Here is a 25,157-nt window from a genome sequence, read left to right as displayed (position 1 = left end):
CTGAAAGATAGAGGAAGTGGATACCAGATTTGATTAGTCCAATCTGTCATTGCAAATGCTATGTTCCTGGGTAAATTCCTTGATAAAAGTAAATTACTAGGGCTGTTGATTAATCGCAGTTAACTCACGCAATTAACTCAAAAAATTAATCACGATTAATCACAGTTTTAAGCTCACTATTAAACAATAGAATACAACTGAAATTTATTAAATATTTTGGATGTTTTTCCTACATTTTAAAATATACTGATTTCAATTACAACACAGAATACAAAAAGTGTACAGTGCTCACTTTATATTATTTTTTTATTACAAATATTTGCACTATAAAAATGATAAAAGAAATAGTATTTTTCAGTTCAGCTCCTACAATACTGTAGTGCAATCTCTTTATCATGAAAATACAACAAAATACGTTGTGAATACAATGTTACATAACTGCCATTAAAAACAAAACAATGTAAAAACTTTAGCGCCTACAAGTCCACTCAGTCCTACCTCGTCAGCCAATTGCTACGAGAAACAAGTTTGTTTACATTTACAGGAGATAATGCTGCCCACTTCTTATTTACAATGTCACCTGAAAGCAAGAATGGGTGTACACATGGCACTTTTGTAGCCAGCACTGCAAGGTATTTATGTGCCAGATAGGCTAAATATTTGTATGTCCCTTCATGCTTTGGCCACCATTCCAGAGGATGTGCTTCCGTGCTGATGACGCTCGTTACAAAAATAATCTGTTAATTAAATTAGTGACGGAATTCCTTGGGGGAGAATTGCATGTCTCTTGCTCTATTTTACCTGCATTCTGCCATACATTTCATGTTCTAGAACTCTTGGATGATGACCCAGCACATGTTGTTCGTTTTAGGAACACTTTTACTGCAGATTTGACAAAACGCAAAGATGGTACCAATGTGAGATTTCTAAAGATAGCTACAGCACTTGACCCAAGGTTTAAGAATCTGAAGTGCCTTCCAAAATCAGAGGGATGAGGAGTGGAGCATATTTTCAGAAGTCTTAAAAAAGAGCAACACTCCAATGTGGAAACTACAGAACCTGAACCACCAAAAAAGAAAAATCAACCTTCTGCTGGTGGCATCTGAATCAGATAATGATAATGAACATGTGTCAGTCCACACTGCTTTGCATTGTTATCGAGCAGAACCAGTCATCAGCATGGGTGTATGTTCTCTGTAACGATGGTTGAAGCATGAAGGGACATGAATCTAGTACATGGCACAAATATCTTATGACACCAGCTACAACAATGTCAGGTGAATGCCTGTTCTCACTTTCAGGTGACACTGTAAACAAGAAGCAGGCAGCACTATCTCCTGAAAATGTAAACAAACTTGTTTGAGTGATTTGCTGAACACGTAGGAAGGACTGAGTGGACTTATAGGCTACAAAGTTTTACATTGTTTTATGTTTGAATGCAGTTTTTTTCTTTGTACATGGTTCTACATTTGTAAGTTCAACCTTCATGAAAAAAAAGATTGCACTACAGTACTTGTATTAGGTGAATTGAAAAACTTTTTTTTTTTACAGTGCAAATATTTATAATAAAAAATACAAATAAAGTGAGCACTGTACACTTTGTATTCTGTGTGGTAATTTAAATCAATATGTTTGAAAATGTAGAAAAACATCCCCAAATATTTAAATAAATCTTATTCGATTATTAACAGCACAATTACGTGATTAATCACAATTTTTTTAATTGCTTGACAACTCTATAAATTACTATATAGGAGTAGGAAATAATCTGTTCCTAAATTATTTTAAAGATATGCCTTTTGGATGTTATTGTTACCTACACTTGCTCCATCCATTACTAGTACAGTTTTTCCAGGAGAAACATGGGAAAGATAATGTAGAGCTGTGTATGCTCGTAGGCCATCACGAATGGTCCCTGCCGCTTCAACCCAAGGGACTTTTTCTGGTTTATGAACTGTGTAAAAAAGAACAAAGAGAAGGAAAGAAAGCAATAGGTTTTGTAAAGACTTAACATTTCAGTAAAAACTATGTTAACAAGTTTTTATCTCTAGATCCTTAGTCATTTTCTATAAAAAACAGAAGAAGCGACAAACACCAGTCATTCCCTCTAAACCAAGCTACCTACATAAAAACGGCCATACTGGGTTAGACCAAAGGTCCATCTAGCCCAGTATCCTGTCTTCTGACAGTGGCCAATGCCAGGTGCCCCACAGGGAATGAACAGAACAGGTAATCATCAAATGATCCATCCCCTGTTGCCCATTCCCTAGCTTCTGATAAACAGAGGCTAGGGACACCATCCCTACCCATCCTGACTAAAAGCCACTGATTGACCTATCCTCCATGAATTTATCTAGTTCTTTTTTTAACCCTGTTATGGTCTTGGCCTTCACAACATCCTTTGGCAAAGAGTTCACACGTTGACTGTGCATTGTGTGAAAAAATACTTCCTTTTGTTTGTTTTAAACCTGCTGTCTATTAATTTCATAGAGTGACCTCTAGTTCCTGTGTTATGAGAAGGAGTAAATAACACTTCCTTATTTACTTTCTCCACACCAGTCACGATTTTATAGACCTCTATCATATCCCCCGTTAGTGGTATCTTTTCCAAACTGAGAAGTCCCAATCTTATTAATCTCTCCTCAAATGGAAGCCATTCCATACCCCTAATCATTTTTGTTGTCCTTCTCTGAACCTTTTTCAATTTCAATATATCTTTTTTGAGATGGGGAGACCATATCTGCACACACTATTCAAGATGTGGGTGTATCATGGATTTATATAGAGGCAATATGATATTTTCTATCATCATCTATCCCTTTTTAAAATTATTGCCAACTTTCTGTTCACTTTTTTGACTGCTGTTGCACACTGAGTGGATGATTTCAGAGAACTATCCACAATGACTCCAAGATCTCTTTCTTGAATGGTAACAGCAAATTTAGACCCCATCATTTTATAGGTGTAATTGGGATTAGGTTTTCCAATGTGCATTACTTTGGATTTATCAACATTGAATTTCATCTGCCATTTTGTTGCCCAGTCACCCAGTTTTGTGACATCCTTTTGTAGCACTTCGCAGTCTGCTTGGGACTTAACTATCTTGAGTAGTTTTGTATCTGCAAATTTTGCCACCTCACTGTCTACCCCTTTTTCCAGATTAATGAATATGTTGAATAGGATTGGTACCAGTACAGACTGCAGGGGGACACCACTCTCAATTCTGAAAACTGACCATTTATTCCTACCTTTTGTTTCCTACCTTTTAACCAGTTACCAATCCAGGAGAGGACCTTTCCTCTTATCTCATGACAGCTTACCAGCCTGTAATTGCTGGGATCACCTATGGAATGCTTTTTAAAAATTGGTGTCACATTAGCTATCCTCCAGTCATTTGGTACAGAAATGGATTTAAATGATAGGTTAAAAACTAGTTAGTAGTTCTGCAATTTCACATTTGAGTTCCTTCAAAACTCTTGGGTGAATACCATCTGGTTCTGGTGACTTATTACTGTTTAATTTATCAATTTGTTCTCTATGCCAGACTTTATTCCAACTGGGTTGGGATACCTTCCTATCTCAATGTCAAATTCTCAACTGAACTTTTAAAATTACCTGCGTTAGAAATAAATATCACTAGACCTGGAATTCCTAGTTTATAAAGTGATTCAATTCTGTTACTCTACCAGGTTCCCCAGCACCTGGCAGGAACGCAAAAGTCCATTACACTTGTGACATTTTGGTGCAGAACAGTGGTAGAAAGTAGAATCCCCAAGCGTTGCTATCCTGCCCTCTAGCTCTTCATTGTCTTGTTGCAGGTTATAACATTACTCTGTAAAATATAAGGCTGCAAATGCATTTGATACCCATATATTATAAAATGAGTTCAGAAAAAAATAAGTTCCAGCCTGTGTTGAAATAGAACCACAAACACGAGTGGGAATGTACTGGTTACATTTTTCTGTTTCTGGCTCCTCAGTGTGAAAGGTAGTACAGAGAACCTCTTACGATTTTTCCTATTTTTTTAATTTTGTATTTTAATTTGAACTCAGGGAAGGATTGCTGCAAAGCAGCAAATGGCTGTCTCCACTCTGTGGAAGAATCCAACTGGCCAACATAACAACAATATGTGCAACAGCACTGCACTATTACCTTTATGTAATGGAGGAGAGAAGCAGTGAGAGACAAAAAGGCATCCTTTAAAAAGTGGAAGTTAAATCCTAGTGAGGAAAAATAGAAAGGAGCATAAACTCTGGCAAATGAAGTATAAAAATATAATTAGGAAGCCTAAAAAAGATTTTGAAGAACAGCTAGCCAAAGACTCAAAGTAATAGCAATTTAAAAAAAAAAAAAAAAAAAAAAAGTACATCAGAAGCAGGAAGCCTGCTAAACAACCAGTGGGGCCACTATATGATCGAGATCCTAAAGGAGCACTCAAGGACGATAAGGCCATTGTAGAGAAACTAAATTAATTCTTTTAATCAGTCTTCACGGCTAAGGATGTGTGGGAGATTTTCAAACCTGAGCCATTCTTTTTAGGTGACAAATCTGAGGAACTGTCCCAGACTGAGATGTCATTAGAGGAGGTTTTGGAAAAAATTGATAAACAGTAGTCAGTGACCAGGACCAGATGGTATTCACCCAAGAGTTCTGAAGGAACTCAAATGTGAAATTGCAGACTACTGACTGTAGTTTGTAACCTATCATTTAAATCAGCTTCTGTACCAAATGACTGGAGGACAGCTAATGTGATGCCAAGCAAGTGAGTTTCATCTCCCTGAGGCAGTGGAAAGACAGCGTGTAGGTAGAACCTGGACTGCTTTTTAAATATGAGGAACAAAAGATTCGAGACTCAGATGGCACAGCTTCCCCTCTCCCCACAATACTACTTGAGGAAAAAGTGATTATTGGGTTGTCCAAATATCTCTGTTGATGCACTGGAGGAGAACTCTAGGATTATCTGAGACACTGTGTGAGTCAGTTCGTGACACTGCACATAGTGCACTATACAGGAAAACACAGGAAATCTTAAAAGGGTCTCCTTCTGTAGTAAGTATGTATAGTTCACCAGCATATACTTGTCACTTTTATATAAGTCCTAATTTTGCTTAGCCTGTGTGTGATGGGGCGCCTGCCCCACACTAGGCTCTAAGGGGTTAATAGAGCCCTAGAGAGGCTGTGCAGGAGGCAGCCAATCAGAGAAGGGCTGAAGGGAGCAGCCAATCAGGGCCAAGCAGACCCATATAAAAAGGGAGCTGCAGAGCAGAGGAGGGCAGTTCTCTGCTAGGGGCCCAGGGAGGATGGAAGGACTGTGTCTCTGTAGGTCTGAGAGAACTGCTAGCGCCCTGGACAAAGCATTGCTGCCAGCAGGGATCGGGGAAGTGGGAGACAGCTTCTGGCTGGCTGCTGAGGTTTGCAGACTGAGGCCTTGAAGCAAGGGTAAAGAGGATGCTGGGGCCACAAGGAAGTGGCCAGACAACTTGCTGCAATACCCACTAAGGGCAGTTGCTGAACAGTATGTGACTGTTGCTGAAGATGATGTAGTGGTCCATGGAGAGACGTGGGTCCTAGAGTAGGAGTGATGGTGGTGAGGCACCATCACAGGTGGGTGCACTGGCGAACAGAGCTAATACCCATGACAGCCAGCAGGAAGCACCAGAGTGGTGAGCACAGCCCATTACACTGTGGTTTTAAGTGTTAGAGTAATAAACCTTTATTTTAAATATTCATAAACCTGTGACTGTTTTACAGACATAAGGAATCATAACCAGGAGGGGATTTAACCTTAAAGTGATCTAACCTAGATAACACTCTACTTGGTTACATCCAGTACATAGGGATCAGGGAAACAATATTTTCCTCAGAATAATTTACACAGTTAAAGTGGAGTAGGGGGTTTGGTGTCAGTATAAACAAGTTTACATTATCCTTTAAAGAACCCCTACCCCGCAGAGCGGCTAATGTTTGTTTCTCCATGGATGGAGACAGAAGAATAGAAAAATTGTTAGGATACAATTTCTTCAAGATAGATACCTTGAGCAAGTCATTTCACTAACCAACAGGTTGTGGCAGAGCCAGAAATGGAATCCAAGTGTTTTGACTTCCAGTCCAGTCACTATCCACTAGACAATGCTGCCTCCAGGCAAACAGAACCCAAAGAAGGAAATGTTGGTGTAATCTACAATACCATGTTTTCCTTTGGAATCCCACTCTAGTCTGTTAGCATACATTCCAGGTGTTCCTTTCATCCTAAAGCAATGATGATTCAGGATCAGAGGTCAAGGCTAGGAGAGAAGGTAATAAGCAAGAGTGGAAGTTGTTTTTCAAAATGTTTATCTGTGGGGTAGGTAGGGTAAATCAGTGGGAAAAGAAAAGTGAAGCAATGAGGAAAGTTAGGTGAAATAAGAGATGAGTCAGCTTGTGTACTTGAGTCAGAACATAATGTCATTGCTGCTGTTGTTCAAAGAGTCCGAGTACACTGTAGTCAAGGTTTCTATGAAAGGCGGAGTAGATAATGGGACATCTGAGTGCTGCTATTATACATAAACAGAGCAATGGTTCCAACTCACTGGCTGTCTATAAGAGACTACTTTGGGTTTTACATCTATAATCCTCTTAAATATTAAGTGTCATGATCTACTTACCCAAATAATGCTCATGAATTACAGCAACTTCACAGAGACCAGACTCTTCCGAATCCAGGGGCAAGATTCCTGAAAATTTTCAGCAAAAACAAAACAAAACTTAAATTCAATGCAAGTGTATATTACAAATGAAATAAGTTGAGTGTTCCCAGATGAATCATTAGTGCAGCTTTATCTACATCACAGTTCCTCTTTTCTCATTTCTATATAATGCAGTTGAAAGCATCAGTCTGGATTATTACAACGCTTTAGGTAAAGACAAATGATTCAATGGTGCCACATGTTCAAAGTGGTACTCCAGCATTTTCTTTTCTGGATGATAAAGTGGTATTCTGCTGATGGTACTTTAGCTCCTCGTCTGCTCACGAATGAACTCATCTCACACTGTTTATCTGCTTCTGTGGTGTCTGATGAGCACTCCTCTTTTGACTCTACCTGAGTGCATTAGACATTACAGGAAGAAGAGAGATCTCACACCGCAGGAGGGCCCAGATAGGGTCAGATGTTGAAAGCACCGTGGACATGGGGCAACATCATCAATTTAGTACAAGTTTCTATTGATTGGTAGGTATTAACATCAAGTTTTTAAACAGGAAGCTGTTTTCACACATGCCTTCAGCTATGGTGCTTGTACATGACTGAAACTCATTATCGAGACACTTCTCTAATTAAATATTGCTCAGGTTTAGTAGCTGCCAAAATTCCCCCCTTCACAAGTCCCATTTATTTAATAAAAGGCCAATCTAGCATTCTTGGTCTTACATTTAACTACTGCTCTAAAAAGATAGATATCTTAGCAGAATATTCTCTTTCTCTGTGTAATATATTCCGATTTATATGATTTTACCTACTTAATCTAGTCACTGTCATCACTCTCTTATTTTCATATGAAAAATTCAATCAAATTAAAAAGAAAAAAGGAGAGAGTCCTCTTGCAAGTATAAACTCTTAGATTTTAAGATTAAAATAATTCAATAATTGGTATGCTTATGGTCATATACAGACCATGAACTCATTCTTGCAACCTTTACTCCTGGGAATAGTACCAATGAACTCAGTGGTATTTACTGCATGATTAATGACTGATTTATAAATAAGGGCTACAGTATCAGACTCAATCTATTTCATTTGTTAACCTCAGGGAGAAGCACACACTGGCACTACTACACACGAAGATCTAAGCAGCTTTGGATAATTCTAGTAATGACACTACGATAACTATTCTATAGTTTTTAAAAATCTGTTCAATTTTATTCATAAACTAACACCATAGGCAAGTAAACTGTTACGCAAAATCCACCATCCTTTAAATCCCCTACCTATTAAGTATGGATAGGAACATAGCAGCAGCAATTTGGAAATTTATTTGTCAAAGTTCTATTTGTGTAGGGAAAAGTTTCTTAAGTGGACTTCAGATTGTTGTAGCATCTTCAGTATGTGATGAATAAATTGAAAGAGTTGTTTTGAAAGGGAAAGTCAAAAGACTTCAGTATTTGAAAATAAAACTAAAGATACTTTCAAGTGTATTTTTCCCTTGAGTGTAATTCTGGTTCTGTGGAGGTAAGTGGTAATCAACAAATAGCAATTTTGAAAAATATTATACAAACTGCTTCTCTTTTTCCAGATACAGGTAAAAATAGGCCTGATTCTGCTATTTTATATGCCAGTTTCACACCAGTGTAACTCCATTGTTGTCAACTGAGTTACTCCAGATATACATCAGCGTCAAGTCTTTATTATCCACACCACTTCAAAAACTTTTCAGAGCTTCATTTGACCCTTACAGATCTCTCTTTACAGTACTTTTCAGCTTTGTTTTCCTCCAGTGATTGGGACCAGTTATGTTTCATGAACTAGATCACAAGGTCAATAAAATACACAATTTTAAAAAGTACTGAACACGTATGGCCCCAATTTGGTGATATATTAATCACCTGTGTAGTTCCACTGAAGTCAATGGGACTACCCAGCCACTCAGAATTAACCCAATTCAAAAAAGAACTAAATAAATTCATGGAGGATAGGTCCATCAATGGCTATTAGCCAGGATGGGCATGGATGGTGTCCCTAGCCTCTGTTTGCCTGAAGCTGGGAATGAGCGACAGAAGATGTATCACTTGATGATTACCTGTTCTGTTCATTCACTCTGGGGCTCCTGGCATTGGCCACTGTCGGAAGAGAGGATAGTGGGATAGATGGACCTTTGGTCTGACCCAGTATGGCTTTTCTTATGTGCATACATTTTACAGGATCAGGGCCAAAACATCTGCAAGACACTGGGCTATAAATAATGTTTTAGTTGATTAGGCAGATCTAAATTTTTTTTTAGAAACTGTACATTACTACATCATTTCTGAAAGCATAAGAATTGTTTATTATTAAAGTAGCAAATATGGAAAATGTGAACATTAATTTTATTTCACTACATTTGAAACTAATAATGAAAAAGGAAAATTCAGGAAATCCTGGAAAAACTTCAAGTGATTTAGGACTTTTGACCTGGAGATTTTTATTTCTTTTTAAATTTGTTAATATTATTTTGGGGGGAAACAATGATTAGCACTTGGGTAACTTTCCCTAGTGGGAAGCCCATAACAAGTCACAGAGCAGGGCTCCCATCCACTTAAAAAAAATTTTTAAACAAAAAGTCTATTTTCATTAAAATTATTTTTAAAAAATGAGACATGAAACTGACAAAATGTGTGAATTAAAAAATGAAAGCTGCAGAACTAAAACATCTTGAATCCATCTGTTATTTTTAAAAGGCCCTGGAGTTAGCAAAGCACCCAAGCATGCACGTAATTTTAAGCAAATCAGTAATTCCATTGAAGTCAATGAGATTACTCATGTGCTTAAAGTTACACGTGTGTTCAAATTATTTAGAATGTCAAAGTGAACAAGCCTCAGTGAACTAGGACAAAGAGCAAAGATCAGGTCACTAAAAGTTTCTGTATGCTTTTTTTTTTTTAAGCAACTTTTAAAAAACAGCAATAGGGATATAAAATAATGAATTATACCACCTTGTATGTCCACGCAAATAGACTAAAAAAAACACACATGTATGGCATAGTATGTAATCTGTACCACCAGCACAAATTGTCAGTGTATTTATTCAAATTGATGGATTGAAAATGCACCTCTGTTGGGCAGATTCTCAGATGCTGTAAGTTTTCATAGCTCCACTGAAGTCAATGGCACTATGACAGTTTAGATCAGCTGAGGATCAGTCCCTCTGTGTCTCATTCAGACAATTTCCAGAGCAGAAAGTCTTCAAATAGGACTCAGCTCAGGAAAGTTTTATTATAGTGAAAATAAAACTGTTTCAATTATCTTGCAACTTATATGAAAAATAAAAAACACACAAAACCCACAACCAACATGTCTATTTGTAGTGATAGCATTGATTATAAACCTTAACACTTTAAGAATTATTTCAAGAAACAAAAGTTAACTGATAAAGCACAAACTTTAACTTACCTACTACTTCATCATCTGGCTGAAAGAAGGACACTTTGCTTCCAACTTATGAAATACAACATGAAGGAGAGGGGGGAAAAGCATGAATATAAATATTTAGAATTGAAAACTGTATTTGAGAGAATACTACAGACTAGCAGTAGCTTACAAAAACAAACATGTTCAGACTATTTTATCTGTTAGGCAAAATTATAGGTGGCTTCATTTTCAGAATGTAAACATTATTTAACTTACGCTCCAAGCCCACAAAACATGCGTAAGCACAAGAATAAGTGTTTGTAGTACCAAGTTGTTAAACAATGCATCAAAGGTGGACACATGAGTGAAATATCTTGAATTCCTGAAAATTATTTTGTCTTAGGGTTAGACTATATCAACATTATAGTGACTATATCAACATCACCATAGCTATGCTGGCATAACCCCGTAGTGTAAATGCACCCTACACTAACAGAAGGGGTTTTACTGTCACTGCAGGAACACTCCTCCCCAAATGACAGTAGCTAGGTTGATGGAAGTATTTGCCCATCAACTTAGCTGCTTCTACAGCAGAGGTTAAGTCGACATAGCTATGTCGGACAGGGGTGTTTTTCTTCACATGCCTGAGTGACATAGCTATGTTGACCAGGCCTTAGGATATGTCTACGCTACGAAGCCTATGCCAGCATAGCTATGCTGAGTAGTTCCCTAATATAGACAGCCTACACAGAGAGAAAAACTCCCGTTGGTGTAGGAACATCACTTCTCAAAATGACATTAGCAATGTCAATAGAAGCCCTCTTCAGCAAACATAGCTGCATCTGGCACTAGGGATTTTATCAGCATAGCTAGGTCAGTCGCAGTGTGGGTTTTCCACATCCCTGACCAACACAGCTCTGCAGATTAAAACGTATGTTTAGACCAAGCCTTAGTCATTGCAACAAACACTTTTACAAATGTCAGTTACAACATCGCAAAGATATTCATAAATTCTACTGTAAAGTTTACCCTTGAACTGATTTGCAGGTTTTACGTTTCAGTCTAAGTATTTTTAATTTTTACTATATTATACCATTAATAGTTTGTCAAAAACATATAGCCAAAGTGAATATTTGCTCCGGTCACTAAGGCTGTACAATTCAGACAATTTTTAGTGGTCTTAAATGAGTGGCCATTTACTTTTTCTCCCCCAAAGATGATCATATTGTAGATTAGTAGACTCACCCTCCAACACCACTCCAGCAATTTCCCTCCCAACAGGTAGAAATTCTTTCTTCATCTTCATTTCTGATAAAAGCTAAATCACATTAATGGTTAGAACTTTCCTGCCAAGACTCTTAATTATTGCCTATGCTCATAAATTAGGGGCCATAAAGAGAGTAAAGCACTCTGTTTCTTAAAGATGAAAATCTGGTCTTTGATCCAAACATTATTAAAATAAAAATCCTTCATTCCTCGTTTAAAAAAAAAACAAAAAAACACACTATATAAAAGTTTGTTCCCATTTAAATTAGTTAAAATATATATAGCCAACGTACTGAACAGCAGAACATGTATATCAACAAAAAACAAATGACACCTCTATCCCGATATAACGCGGTCCTCAGGAGCCAAAAAAAAAAAAATCTTACTGCGTTAAAGGTGAAACCACGTTATATCGAACTTGCTATGGAGGGCTGGGTAGGGAAGGCTGTGCCTCCCCAAACAGCCTGGCCCTGCTCCCATCTACTTCCCAGCTCTTGACTGACCCCTCAGAACCCCCAACCCATCCAACCCCCCACTGCTCCCTGACCGCCCCCCCTCCCAACCCTCTGCCCCTTATCCAACCCCCCGGCCCGGCCCCCTTAACACACCACTCAGAGCAGCGTGTCAGACCTAGACACGCTGCCACCAGGCACCGACTCCAGGGCTGGAGCACCCCCGGAGAAAAAACCAGTAGCCTCCCCCCTACCCCAACTCAGCTCCACCTCCTCCCCGAGCATGCCGCTGCCACTCTGCTTCTCCCTCCCTCCCTCTCAGGCTTGCCGCAAGTCAGCTGTTTGGCGCAGCAAGCCTGAGAGGGAGGCACGGAGAGAGAAGCGGAACAGCAGTGCACTTGGGGGAGGAGGCAGAGAGGAGGTGAGCCCCCCGGTTACTTGCTGCAGCCCTCCCTGTGCCCCCACCCACCCCAGCTCACCTCCGCTCCGCCTCCTCCCCTGAGCGTGCCGCCGCTCCGCTTCTCCCCGCTCCCTCCCAGGTTTGCGCAAGCCTGGGAGCGGGGAGGAGGGAAGATGCTTTACCACGTTATATCTGAATTCGTGTTATATCGGATTGCGTTATATCGTGGTAGAGGTGTATATTAATTTAGGCTCCTATTTGGGTTTTAGTAAGATTTTTCACATTCAGGTTACATTATTGTTTGTGAGTCTGATCCAACCTTTGCTGACATAGTTGGTTTATATCCTATACACAAAGCAATATACAAACAAACAGTCATTATAGCTGTCAGACCACCTAGAGGCGTACAGAATCATCACCCAGAAGAGAAGCGATGATTTTATTACTTTATACAATTTAGAACCGACAAGTTGATTCTTCCCAAAAAAATTAGGGGCCAAATTACAGGTACCTTTTAAACACCTGAAGCAGATCAACCACAACAATGAACTAAAATAATATGGCCACAACCTCAGCTGGTGTAAATCAGCATAGTGCCATTACATCAGCTGAGGATCTGGCTTATAGTTTTCAGATAGAAAAAGTAAATTCCCCATGTCCTTATAAAAGTTAAACAAATACCTTTATATCTGTCCAGCTCAGAGCACAGGCTTTAACCTGTATTTTCACATCATTGTCTCTTGCAACAGGAAGATTGTCCTAGGATAAATTTACAGACATTATTGTCTGTAATACAACAAGAATGTGCTAACAGGATGATCGCAAGATCTTGGGAACATTTATATCCAATGAGTCCAATATCCTGACTATAAAATAGTTCAGAAAAGTCAGGAAAAGTCTGTCATATCAAAGGAAACTAGGAAACTAGAGACCATAATGGATTTACATACTGTAAATCATCAGATTTTAATTTTGTGTACTTTTGTGTTATGACCATAAGAATACCTTACTAAACCTCACTACTAAGATAACAGGGAAAAAATGTTTTGCCAGCTAACTTTAGCAGATGTAAAGGAATAGCATGCAGGTTTGTAATGTAAGCTAAAGAAAAAGCAAGCAAAATGGAACTATTTTGAAGTAGATGGGGAGAATCTTAAGACTAGAATTTTTTAAGACTCAAGTGTTAGGCCCAGTCCTGCCTCACTTAATCATGAGAGTAGTCACATGCAAGTAGCCCAACTAAAGTCAAAGGAAATATCTGCATGAGTAAGGATTACAATTTTAGGCTCCACAAAGGATAGTCACCATATATTACAACAGGAAAAGTTCATTTGTTTAAAAGGTTCATCCCCTCCCATCACATTCCACCCTGGATGTCCTCCTTAGCACCTCAGATTGGAAGTGAAATTCTGGTCCCATTGAAGTCAACAGGAGTTTTGCCATTGCCTTCATTAGGCCTAGGATTTCACTAGAGCATGGATCGGCAACTTTTGGCACGCAGCCCATCACAGAAATCCGCTGGTGGGCCAGAACGGTTAGTTTACCTGCAACGTCCGCAGGTTTGGCCGATCACAGCTCCCACTGGCGAAAGGGGGCGCGGGAAGCAGTGTGGGCTGAGGAATGTGCTTCCTGCAGCTCCCATTGGTCTAGAACAGCAAACCATGGCCAGTGGGAGCTGTGATCGGCCAAACCTACGGATGCTGCAGGTAAACAAACCAGCCCGGCCCGCCAGCGGATTTCCGTGACGGGCCGCATGCCAAAGGTTGCCGATCCCTGCATTAGAGAGTGTTTAGATTTTCCTTAAAATGTTTTTTTGCTTTAACTTTTCCCCTGGGCTTATCAATTAGACTGACCTCCAACTTTTTTTTCCTGAGGAAGACTGAGCTGAACTTTCTCTGGCTCTTGCTTAGTTACTCAAGATCATCCCACAGCTCCAGGTTGCAAGGCTTTTTGCTAATCTGGGGGAGGAAGATGCCAGCTCAACAACCAAACCGGGTTCTCCCTCTCTGATGTGCAGAGAGCTACTGCTAAGCCACAAAACCATTCAAAAAAGATTAATGTTTAACTGAGTTAGATTATAACTTTTTCTGAAGCCAAAGGGTTTCCAAAGAAAGCAAATTTACATATAAAAATACACTAAACTTAGCCTGTAAGCTTTTGGGGCAGGGACTGTCCTTCAGTTAGGTGTGCCTAGCCCAATGGGGCCCTTATTCCTAACTGGGGCCTCTAGTCACTACCACAATACAAACAATGTAGTTTGTAAGAGAGATTTATAAAACATAACTCTCATAAGAGCAAGAAACAGATGAGGTGGTGTATGCCTCTGTGGGGACTCGGATCATGGCGCTCTTCCTCATTCATTATTTGGAGACAACAAGATCATGGGGTGAAGGCCAATGGTCGCCTTTCACCCCTTCCGCCTGTGGCCCCGGCCCCACCCCTTTCTGCCCATTCCCCAGGCATGGCCCCGTTCCACCCAGGGACCCTCCCCCATTTTGCCCCCCCCTGCAGCCTCCCAACGTGTTTGCTCCTTTCTACCTCCAACACCACTGTGCCCCCAAGACTGGAGCAGCTCTGTCCCTGGAGCTACAGAGGACAATGAGAGCTCCCCCAACCCTGAGGCCATGGTAGGTAGCAAGAGCTCCTCCAGTCCTGGGCCTTCCCCCACGCTTCTGCAGGGGACCAGGGTCGGGGCACTGGGGCTTCTCCCACCCCACCTGCCCCACACTTCTGCCAGAGAGCAGAGTCGGGACGGGGGATTGCCCTGCAGCTTCTGCTGGGGACAGAGTTGGGGGGTGCTGGGGGCTTCCTCTGCTGCCCTGCGGCTTCTGCCAGAGTTGGGATCCAGGAGGTTTCTGGGGGTTTCTCCTGCTGCACCCACCCGGCGCTGCTGCTGGGGAGCAGGGTCAGGGCACGGGGGTTTCCACTGCCCTGCCTGGTGCTCCTGCTGGGGAGCGAGGTTGCAGCGCCGGGGCTCCAGGCTTCCACCACTCGGAGGCAGATTTTTTCCGGGGGTCCCAGGTACGGGCCCCCATCAGCCCAGTGGCTAATCCACCACTTCTCCTGACATTCCTCTATGCTCCCCCAACATATCCTCACTAGTTGGTGGTCTGTTTTGATAGAGACTGGCTTTCCTTTCCCACAGAAGTTTTACTTTTTAAAATGATTCTTTAATTATAATAGTGTTTAAAGACCCCAGTCAGGACCGGCACTCCACTGTAATAGGTGCCGTACAAACATATACAGAGATAGATTTTAAGCTTGTCAGAATGTGGGCTAAATGGGCAAGCAGACAAATAATATAAAAGCAAAACAGCGTATGTTAGTTACTTTTTTAATTTTTATTTACACTACAACCATCCCTCTATCCAGGTGCCTCAGCTAATATAGTTTGCCACTACTAACCCAATGCAGTAGATTGACGATTCCTATCTAAAATAAATAGTTTCATTTTGACACTTGGATAGTTTTACATGCAGATATGAGAACATAGCTGTGAGAAAGCAAAAAGGATGAAAGATGCTTAATAATTGATCCACATAGGAACATATTCCCTTCTCTCAGCACATGATTAACAGTTCTTCTGTAATCTGAACTCACCCTTTCCTGGAAGACAAATATAATTTCCTCTCCAGATGAATTCTGCTGACAATACAGAGCCTTCATAGTGACCTGAAATAACATACAGAGGAATCGAAAATAACCAAATTTTAATATATGTAGCACTTGTAAATTGATTTAGTAGCAAAGACTACAAGCATTTTTGTTCATCTAGAGCAAAAGTTTAAGATACACAGGAGGATTAGAAAATAACCCTACTCCCAATGAAGTTAATGGTAAGTTTGCTGCTGAATTCAATGGGTGCAGGATCAGTTTCTAAATCGGACAAATACAATGTACACAACAACTGTACTAGTGCAAGATATGAAAACATCAAGCTTGCCTATACTAGAAATATAGGTTGAAGTGAGGTCAGTGTGTACTGACTGACCTAACTACAACCTCTTTCATAGCACAGATGCACTGCAATGCCTTTTACCTTGATTGAACAGGTGAAAGGTTTTGCATTCTTTTGGTGAAATGTGTTGTCTTGAGTGGAAAGGAGGTAGGGTGACCGATGTCCCAATTTTATATGAACAGTCCCGATTTTTGGGTCTTTTTCTTATTTAGGCTCCTATTATCCCCCACCCCCTGTCCCGATTTTTCATGTTTGCTGTCTGGACACCCTACAAGGAGGGGAGAAACCTAGGACAAAGATTTCTTTTTCTCTCGCACAGACTGGATCCTACATGTCAGAAGGAATGACCCTCTCATGTTTGGGAGAATTATTCATGATAAGCACATATTTTTTCAGACTATACACAACTGCCCCAATTCCACAATTCATTGCAAACAGGAATTCTGCTGCGCTTGTGCAGAGCCCCCCAGTGAAATCACAAACGTATCTTCACGCAAGTTAAAAAAAAAAAAAGCATTAAACTCAATGGGACTCCTCATATGTACAGTTATTTAAGTGCACTACTATTCCCACGATAAGACCCTTAGTCAGTGCAGGGATTTAATGATAAATACTGTCAAATCATACCAATTTCAGAGTGTTAGGTTACCTTTATTATTAAAGCTGGGGATTTTCAGGGGCGTTGCGCTTCCTGGTTTAAGGGACACCGCTCGGCCGCAGTGCTGCGGCTCTGGTGACACCTGGGGTCTTTCTTAGAGCTCCTGCAATCAGGGGATTACAGCCGCCTCTCAGCCTCCGCTTTTGTTTTGTATTTTAAGTAAATTTCCAACCGTTCGCAGCCCCCAAGGAAAGGCCAGAAACCCCCCGGTGTTTGCGGCCGTCTAGAACTGCGGGGAAGGGGGGGGGGGCGGCTAAGCCCATCCCCTGATTGGGGCGGCTCCGAGTCAGGATTTTTTAACGTGGTGGGGCGATGCCGGGTCTCAACAAAACAGGGACGCGAGCAAGAGCGGGGAGGGGGAGGGCTGGCGCCGCGGGGGGAGGGGGGGAGGTGGTGTCACAGACCGGGCCGGTGCGTATCCCTCTCCCCGCCTGGGGCAGCGACGCCCCAACCCCAGGCAGCCCCCAGTTGCCATGGCAAACCGTGAGTGACTTCCGCCGCTCTCACCTCCGCAGCTCCCGCTCGGACCGCTGCGCAAGCCCCGCCCTCTCACCCTCGCGGCCGCGGACACCCCGAGACTGGTCAGCAGGAGAGACTCGCGATTGGTCACTCGAGGTGAACGGGGCGGGGCCACACCGCGAGCCGTATCCACGGCACCTCGGCAGGATCCGCGGAGACCACGATTCCCAGCAGGCCTTACGGCAGTGATCGGACTACAACTCCTAGCATGCAACGCGCCCCCAGTTGTCGGCGTGCTGCTCGAAGGTGCAGGCACTGCGGCGCGAGCGCGGGGACATGTCTGTGAATTAAAGCCCAAGCACCGCCTTTTAAGATTCCGTTCATGCAAATTGACACAACCCCGCCCACTGTTGCCCCACCTCCTCTCCCCTGGGAGCGCGTCTGATTGGTCCCCTAATTTATCCTCTAAACAAAAAGAGGGATCCCCACTAGCCCTGGTAGCGGGGGGAGGTCATACAACCCTGTGTCCTGTACACACGAACCTGCTAGTGTGAGGGGGGCGTGGTTTATTTATGATTGGTCGCTCTGCCCTCTCGCTCAGGTTGCCTTTGTCTTGGTGTCAATCTTCGCATTACGATTGGTCAGTATTTGCGTCAATCTTCCTAGCGGGGCGCGTTGCAACTGGGGAGCGCCGAGGGGAGTAGGTCGGTTGCGCCGTAGTACGGTGGCTGTGAGGGTGACACGCTTCCCCCCTCCCCCCGCCCGCCCCGAGAGGGTGGCTCAGGAGGAGGCAGCGGGAGGGGATGGTGTGTATCGCGGAGGCGGTGGCCGCTCCGGCTCCTCCACCGCCCCCCGCCTTCGCCGTGGATCTGACCAGGGCCCCCCGGCCCCCACACATATGAGGTGAGGGGGCGGCGCGGCCGGGGCCCGGCGAAGGGTCACCCTGGCAAGGAGAGAGCGAGCGGGGCTGGGGGACCCGGGCTCCCGCCGCCTCAGCCCGGAGCCCCGCCGGCCGGCCGGCCCGTCTCCTGCCTCCCTCACCCCGGCTCCGTCCGTCCGAGCTCCTCCCGCCCTGTCTGTCCGTGTCCGTGCCCGGCCCCTTCTGCTGTCCCCTCCCTTCCCGGGTTTTGTCCCTGCCCCGCTCCCGCCCCCGCCCGTCTGCGCTCCCCGCCCGGGCCCGCGTCGGCGCTGCCCTGCAGCCCCCGGCCACCCACACCGTGTCGGCGGCGCTGGGAAGCCGGAGCGGCGCTGGCCCCGGGAGCCAGCGTGTCGGGAAGCGGCCGGGTCCCTGCGTGTGGCTCTGAGGATGGGGTGCGCGCGGGGCGGCGCTGCGGGGCAGGGGTTGGCCGCTGTCTCTGGGGTGTGCCGGTGGCCCACGCACCTGGCTGCCCAGCGAGGCTGAGCGGGGAGACCCTGGGTGAGCTGGGCGTGTGCTGGGGGCGCCGGGGGCCCTGCAGCCGCCGCCGGGGCCGGCGTTCCTGTGCGGGGCTGATGTGAATGGGTCTGTCTGGCGCAGAGACGCGTTTCGGTGGGTGTTGCGGCGCCTGGGGTAATTCGTCACGTCTGTTAAAATATTTTGAGATAGTTATTAAAATCTTGCTGTTATTCCTTTATTTGGAGTTGCGTTTCTGTGGAGAAAGCGAGGAGATGCAATGGAGGGCATTTTGGGAGACAACTCCCTGGTGTCTGATAGAGCCCGCTTGTTTCTGGTATTATGGACATAAATCAAAGCCATCGCTCCTAGAAAGGATCTGTATGCGTGTGTCTGTCTGTAATGTCTAGGAATCTCCATGACATAGGGAAAGGGAGGATACTATTGCAGCCTGCAGGCAGTGTAGTGCCCTGTAATGCCTTAGTAATGATTGTGGGATTTTGGATCTCTGTTTCTTTCCTTCCTAACACGGCTGTTACTCTGAAACCTTTCCTTCCTCTTGCCTCTCTTCTGTTCTCCCCCCCCCCCTACATTTTGCTTCCTGCCCCCTCAACGCACACAGTTCGATGGTGTTAAGTGAAGGAGGAATGCCATCCCTTGTAGCTTGAAAAGGGCACACAACCAATCGGACAAGGGGATGTTGTCAGAGGCTCAGGAAAAAGAAACTTAGATAAGCTACTACCAGCAGGAGGGTGGGGTGGAAGGAGGTATTTTTTCATTCTTTGTGTGTATATAAAAAGATCTTCTACACGTTCCACAGTATGCATCCGATGAAGTGAGCTGTAGCTCACGAAAGCTTCTGCTTAAATAAATTGGTTAGTCTCTAAGGTGCCACAAGTACTCCTTTTCTTTTTGCGGATACAGACTAACACGGCTGTTACTCTGAAACCTGTTACTAGTGCATGGTCGTTTTCCTGTTCCTTCAGGTCTATTTGTCTTGGATTAGGAGACAACTTTATAGACAACATTTCCTGTGGACGTCTTTTGTTCTGTATCAGTCGCTCCTTTTATTGAAAGGAATGCTTTTGCTATTTAGAAAACAGATTAGCTTCTATGAACTTCTTCGGTCAGTAGGCTATGGATATTATGGTCAGAAACACTTTAGTATTGTTTAGTAATAGCACCAGCAGTATTCCAGAAGTAGCAGTGAAGTATTCATAAAAGCCATTGTTCGGTATTTTCCTTGTTTTTTTCTCTTATCCTTTCTCTTGCCAGTTCGTTGAGTACCATTTGTAACAGATGAATGTTTCAAATTGTATTTAAATATTTTAAATATTTAAAGGGTAACATCTGCATAGTTTTAGGTGAATTGTTGAAGTGTGTTTACCAATGTTGTAGTTCTACCTTAGATGTAGGGAAAAAATACAAATATTTAATATTCTTGGAAGCTCTGCATAATAAATGAGGAACAAAAATGGTTTGCTAGTGTGTGAAATATGTTTTGCTGTTGTTTTCACGTTACCAATAACTTCAGCTTATTTTTTTTCTTAGAAGGGTATATTTTTTTTTATAGGTCAGCAGTATTCACAGACTAGTGAAGCAACTGCTAAATTCTTTTTTCCAGTTTAAAAGCAACCCCCCCCCCCATTTTAGTCTTGTTGGGGAGATGGGAGCATAGGGGAAGGGAATACATGACCACTAGGGTCACATTGCACACAGATGAACAGTTTCTGCTGGGTATTATGCCCAGGCTTTTTGAGTTAGGCAAGCAGCTCTTTCCACATATTGCTTCAGAAATCAAACTTAATTCTTTCAGTTCCTCTGTTCCCTTTACAGTATCCTAATACTTTAATTCAAGATAAGTTCTCTTTTAATGCTACATTTTCTTGAGAATTCTCTTAGTAATTGTTCTACAGAACACAGTCTGAAGGTTTAGGAACACGAGAGTTTCATTTCAGAAATGGTTTGTAGTAAGTATCCTGTCTCTTGCCATGTTGGATCCTCTAGGCAAAGACTGTATCTATACTAGTGAACCTACAGTGGCACAGCTCCACTGCTGTAAAATCGCTTGCATAGCCATGTTATGCTGACAGGAGAGAGGTTTTCCGTAGACATAATAAAACTGTGAAAAGAGCGGCAGTAGGTATGTCAACGAGAGAAGTGCCGACATCGCGCTATGCACCTGAGTGTTTATGCTGGCAAAACTGTTGATGATGGGGGTGTTTTTTCACATCCCTGAGTGACATAGGCTTTGCCCAAGTGGCAGTGCAGACATGGCCTAAATAAATGACATTTCCTCTCCTGTCTCTTAATGTCCCTAATTATGCAATTAGTTTACTGTTGGGTTCAGGAAGAAATCCTCATCTGAGGATTAGTTTATATGCTAAATGATTGTTTAATAGCTCTTATTGTTGTATCTTTGCTAATGGAATTGCAGATTCTAACTTCAGTTTCTGCAGAATATTCACTGGAGAAGTAAGGCTGTACAGAAGTTTCATTTGCATAATTTAAAAATACCAACCCTAAAATCAGTTAAAATGCCAGCAACAGCACAAAGAAATTTAGAGAAGATCATCACAGGGAGTTACTTCACCTATGAATGTAGAGTTCACACAGCAGTCTGTTAAAGAAGGTACGGAGTTTTAAAAGTTGTATGGAGATGTTCATTTAACAGAACAAATTGTAAACAGATAAAGACTTGTTCATTAGGTGTATTTGGGTCCATCATGTAGAGAGAGGTGGTCAGTATGACAGGGATTGACCTGGATTTGCAAAACTTGTGCTCACCAGACGTGAAGCCTATTGTGATTTGAAATATTACTTCATTATACGTTACTGTTAAAATGGTAAACTGCCAGAGAGTTTGAGTATTTGATTATTGTAGTGAAAAAAGCTGCTGAACTTTTAAATGGTACCTTTTTTTTCTCCACAACATGAAAGTGGCTGGCAACAATAGGTGACTAGAAATCCTGTGTGTTATTAGATCTAATAGTGCAGTACTTTATTACATTCTGTCTTGCAGTATGCAGAACCAAAACCCAGTGCTTCCAAATAGCATGATGCTTTTTTAAAATAAAAATTTAAGACTGTGGCAAGCCTAAGCCAAACATTTTTGTTGGATAGCAAGTCTGAGTAGAGATATCAAGTGGCTTCTGAGTCACTAATCATAAATGTTAATCTACAATATTTAATTTGATGATTCACCTTCTTGCACAATAAGTATTGTATGGTGCACACAGTTCCTGATTTTGTGCTTAGACATGTAAACCCCATCCAGTTCAGTGGAGGTATTCCTACATGTAAAGTCATGTGCATAAGTGTTTGTAGGATCAGACCATAGACAGGGTTTCTGTGTAGGAATTCATGTTTAGGAAAGTCAGTCTGTCTGTCTGTGTATACATTCTAGTGGCAGGGTGCATTGTTTGTTGATTTATAAAGATTTTTATCTTCTGGTATTTAAACTTTTATTAGCACTTATATACACACCCAAAAGTGTCTGTACCATCCTCCCTAATCAACAGAAAATGCCCTTTATCTATATGCAAGAAAAAATGGCTGGAAATTCTGTATATGTAGAGGGGTGAGGGAGAAGGTTCCATGTCATTCCCTAGAGGAAAGATTTTATTACTAATGAATTTTATGCTCTCCCACTGTTTCATCATGGGGGGGACAAGTTTTCCTTTTGAGGTCTGTACAGCAGATTTTGTCTTGAATAGTCTAATCTCCCTACATGCCTGGAATATCAGAATTGAGATTCTCTGTAGATCTGAGTGGAGAATTTTTCCCATTGGTACTTGCTGCCTGAAGGCTTTTTTAGAAGTCTTTGTGTATTTCTGTCATTATGAGAACCTCTGTGTTAGAGTAAACATTTTATTCATGTTTAATGTAGGATTCAGAAATTACTAGTGGCCTTTTAATGCAACTTTGTCTGACACTTCATTTTTTTTCCCCAAAGGTGATGTGGTATTGTTACGCAAGTAGCAGAGCTATCTTTCCTGATATGCTATTAAAGCATAGGACTAGGAATCAGGTTTTATTTAAAATTCTGTCATAGGCTCCCTGTGTGATCTTGGAAATGTTGCTTAACTTTACTGTGCTACTGTTTTCCCAATCTGTAAAATGGGGCAATGCTTCCCTATCCCACTGGGATGTTGTGAGAATTAACTAATGTTAACGAGACACTCAGTATAGTGGTACACATCACAGAAGTGCTAGTGAATAGATAAAAAAAAAATCTTTAAATATCTACTCTTGATGGGCAAACACATAATGGTTAGCAGTAAAACTGCAGGAAAAACTCAGTGAAATGGTGCATTCTCAAGTTGGTTTTCTATTATAAAAATGTCATAAGTACATTTACCTATGGAAGTAACATGTCTCTTTATTCAATGTGCTGTCTCTGGGATGGTTGACTTAATTAGTGCTAGTGTCTTTACTGAATTCTTTTTCTTTCCCCTGCAAATCTTGCTTGCCACTAGCTTTCTGTAAGTGTATTAAGTGTGCATAAAATAGCTGTGTATGTGTTGTAATTTTAATTGAATGTCTTGGTAATTCACTTTTTGAAACTTATGTCTAATATTCTAGATAAACATTGTGTTAGCTTCAGTTTCTCAGTGAAGTTAATCTTTAGGTTTGGTCTCCTCTTCATCTGGTTTGCTGTAAATAATAAAGGAAGCAAAATTATAAGCTAGTATTTTCTGTTTTCAACAAACTTCTGTTACACAATTTGAGTAATAGCTGTTAATATGCCAGAAGAATAAGCAGGAGGCCTGGATTCGAGCCACAGAATGGTGTGTTCCTTAATTCATTACTTTCTATATGCAGAAAGAACATGCTCTTAAAATGTCTCATGATAAAATTACAACCGTGATTTGCCAGACTGTATATAGTTTGGTAATATTTTCAACAAATATATGTTCTTTAAATAAATCACTCCTGGCTTATTCTATTGGAACACAAAACAACAAAAGTGGAGTTCATTAACTGGTTACAGTTTGCTGGTACAAATTTCTGGCTAGAGCCAGACATCCTGTAACCTCATATTGTGTGGGCTTCCTGACACAGCTTTGTCAGTTCACTTCAGTTTTTAACTTCTGTGATTCTGGTCCTGGCCTTTTCTGAAAGAAGCAGTTGGATTAAATTGCACAAGATTGTCTGAGTGTTGGATTTGTGTAAATATTTAAGAGCTGTGTTGGGGACATCTAAATCACATTTTTTATTTTCATTAACCTCCCACTGACATCCCCAAACAAGATTGTTGAGACTTAAAGGACAAAAATAAACATTCTGGTTTAGAACTGAAGCTGTATAGATGAGAAGCGCAGTCGGGAAAGTAACTGAAATATTTCCCTGATGGATGTTATTGTCTAAATAGACAACCTACTCTAAATTCTCTATTACTGAGGGACAATCTTCACTCATTAATCTATTTTGCTTTTCACAACGAACTCTCTGCACAACTTTTCATGAGGGATGTACCTGAGTATTTGGATTCTAATATCTAAACTGTGTTGTTAAAATTATAGTAACCAAAAATTTGGGTTATTGCTGATTATGCACTATATGTATCTTACGACTTTTAAAACAAACTCTGTATTTGTGGATAATCTAAGCACTAGAACCAGATGTACGGACACTCTTTTCTTAACCTGTGTTCTATATAATTTTTTAACATTATCTTTAATTAAACGGTTTATCAAGATAAAGATGTGAACTAATGCAGAAAACAGATTTCTAACTTCTCAGCAGAATTGACAGCAGAAATTCTTGAACTGACCATTGTAGTAGAATTTGGAGACCACTACATTTGGGAACCTCAGAAACAAATGCTGTTTTTAGTCTGGTTTTGTGATCAGATCAGGTTAAATTCGGATCTTAAGTAGAAGTACGCTAACCCTTCTTCATGCTGAACCACAATTGACTTAAAATGAGTACTAGTTTTGCTACACTTTCAGATAATAAATACACAAGTAACTCAAACTACTACATTCCTAGTGAGATCCTGGAAGCAATGTAAGAAACATCCCTGTGCAAGTTATGTTGGATATTAAGAACCTATATTTGTTTTATGATGGAATTACAGGTCCCTCAGTTAAGCACTCAGAAATCAGAAAATTATAATGCTGAGGTTGCATATGCATAACCCATTATTCATATGCATTATGATTGTCTTATATTGTTATGCTATTTCTCAAATACAATTAATAAAGGCGCTAAAACCTAAATACCCATGCATGCAAGAATGGAAGCTAATACAGTCTTCATTGACTTAGTTTTTAGATAAACTACCTTCTCTGCGAGGTATATTAATTTTGACAGCTATCATGTACGTCATTTTTTCATTTATGTTCCTCCTTAGATACTCGAAGGAGGCAGTTTACTAGGAAGTTAATTACATCCATACAGCACAGAACAGCCTTTCTTAAGTGCCCACTTCAGAAGATTATCAAAGTAGTTGTGCAAACGGAGCTGCATAGGTGACTTTCAAAGGTTAAAGCCAGTTTTTGCTGGAAC

The 25,157-nt window shown here is 41.5% G+C and overlaps 2 protein-coding genes across 13 annotated transcripts in view; one reads left to right on the top strand and one right to left on the bottom strand.

The window, feature by feature from the left end:
• CRYZL1 (crystallin zeta like 1) overlaps positions 1-17,931 on the bottom strand; it is a gene marked incomplete at its 5' end in the record, with an annotated part of 31,734 nt that extends 13,803 nt beyond the window's left edge. For 2 of the 8 annotated variants that reach the window (XR_014711395.1, XM_084626779.1), the window contains 7 exons: positions 1,821-1,954; positions 6,645-6,713; positions 10,122-10,166; positions 11,325-11,397; positions 12,879-12,956; positions 15,798-15,869; positions 17,321-17,507. Coding sequence is in view for 7 of the 8 variants with exons in the window: in XM_084626779.1 (XP_084482905.1) it covers positions 1,821-1,954; positions 6,645-6,713; positions 10,122-10,166; positions 11,325-11,397; positions 12,879-12,956; positions 15,798-15,863 (465 nt within the window). Of the gene's footprint in view, positions 1-1,820; positions 1,955-6,644; positions 6,714-10,121; positions 10,167-11,324; positions 11,398-12,878; positions 12,957-15,797; positions 15,882-16,804; positions 16,917-17,320; positions 17,508-17,814 lie in introns of those variants that run through there. The other 6 variants (XM_084626778.1, XM_084626784.1, XM_084626780.1 and 3 more) reach the window with 5 other exon arrangements.
• A 97-nt stretch (positions 17,932-18,028) lies between these two features.
• ITSN1 (intersectin 1) overlaps positions 18,029-25,157 on the top strand; it is a 224,493-nt gene continuing 217,364 nt past the window's right edge. Inside the window, exon 1 of one of the 5 annotated variants that reach the window (XM_084626735.1) lies at positions 18,029-18,175. The gene's annotated coding sequence lies outside the window, so the exon portion shown is untranslated. The remainder of the gene's footprint in view (positions 18,176-25,157) is intronic. The other 4 variants (XM_084626738.1, XM_084626739.1, XM_084626736.1 and 1 more) reach the window with 4 other exon arrangements.

Source organism: Lepidochelys olivacea, assembly GCF_965140295.1.
Source record: "Lepidochelys olivacea isolate rLepOli2 genome assembly, chromosome: 1".
Lineage (NCBI taxonomy): Eukaryota > Metazoa > Chordata > Testudines > Cheloniidae > Lepidochelys > Lepidochelys olivacea.
The sequence above is the reverse complement of the archived record's forward strand: the minus strand, read 5'-3'. Positions and strand labels throughout refer to the sequence as shown.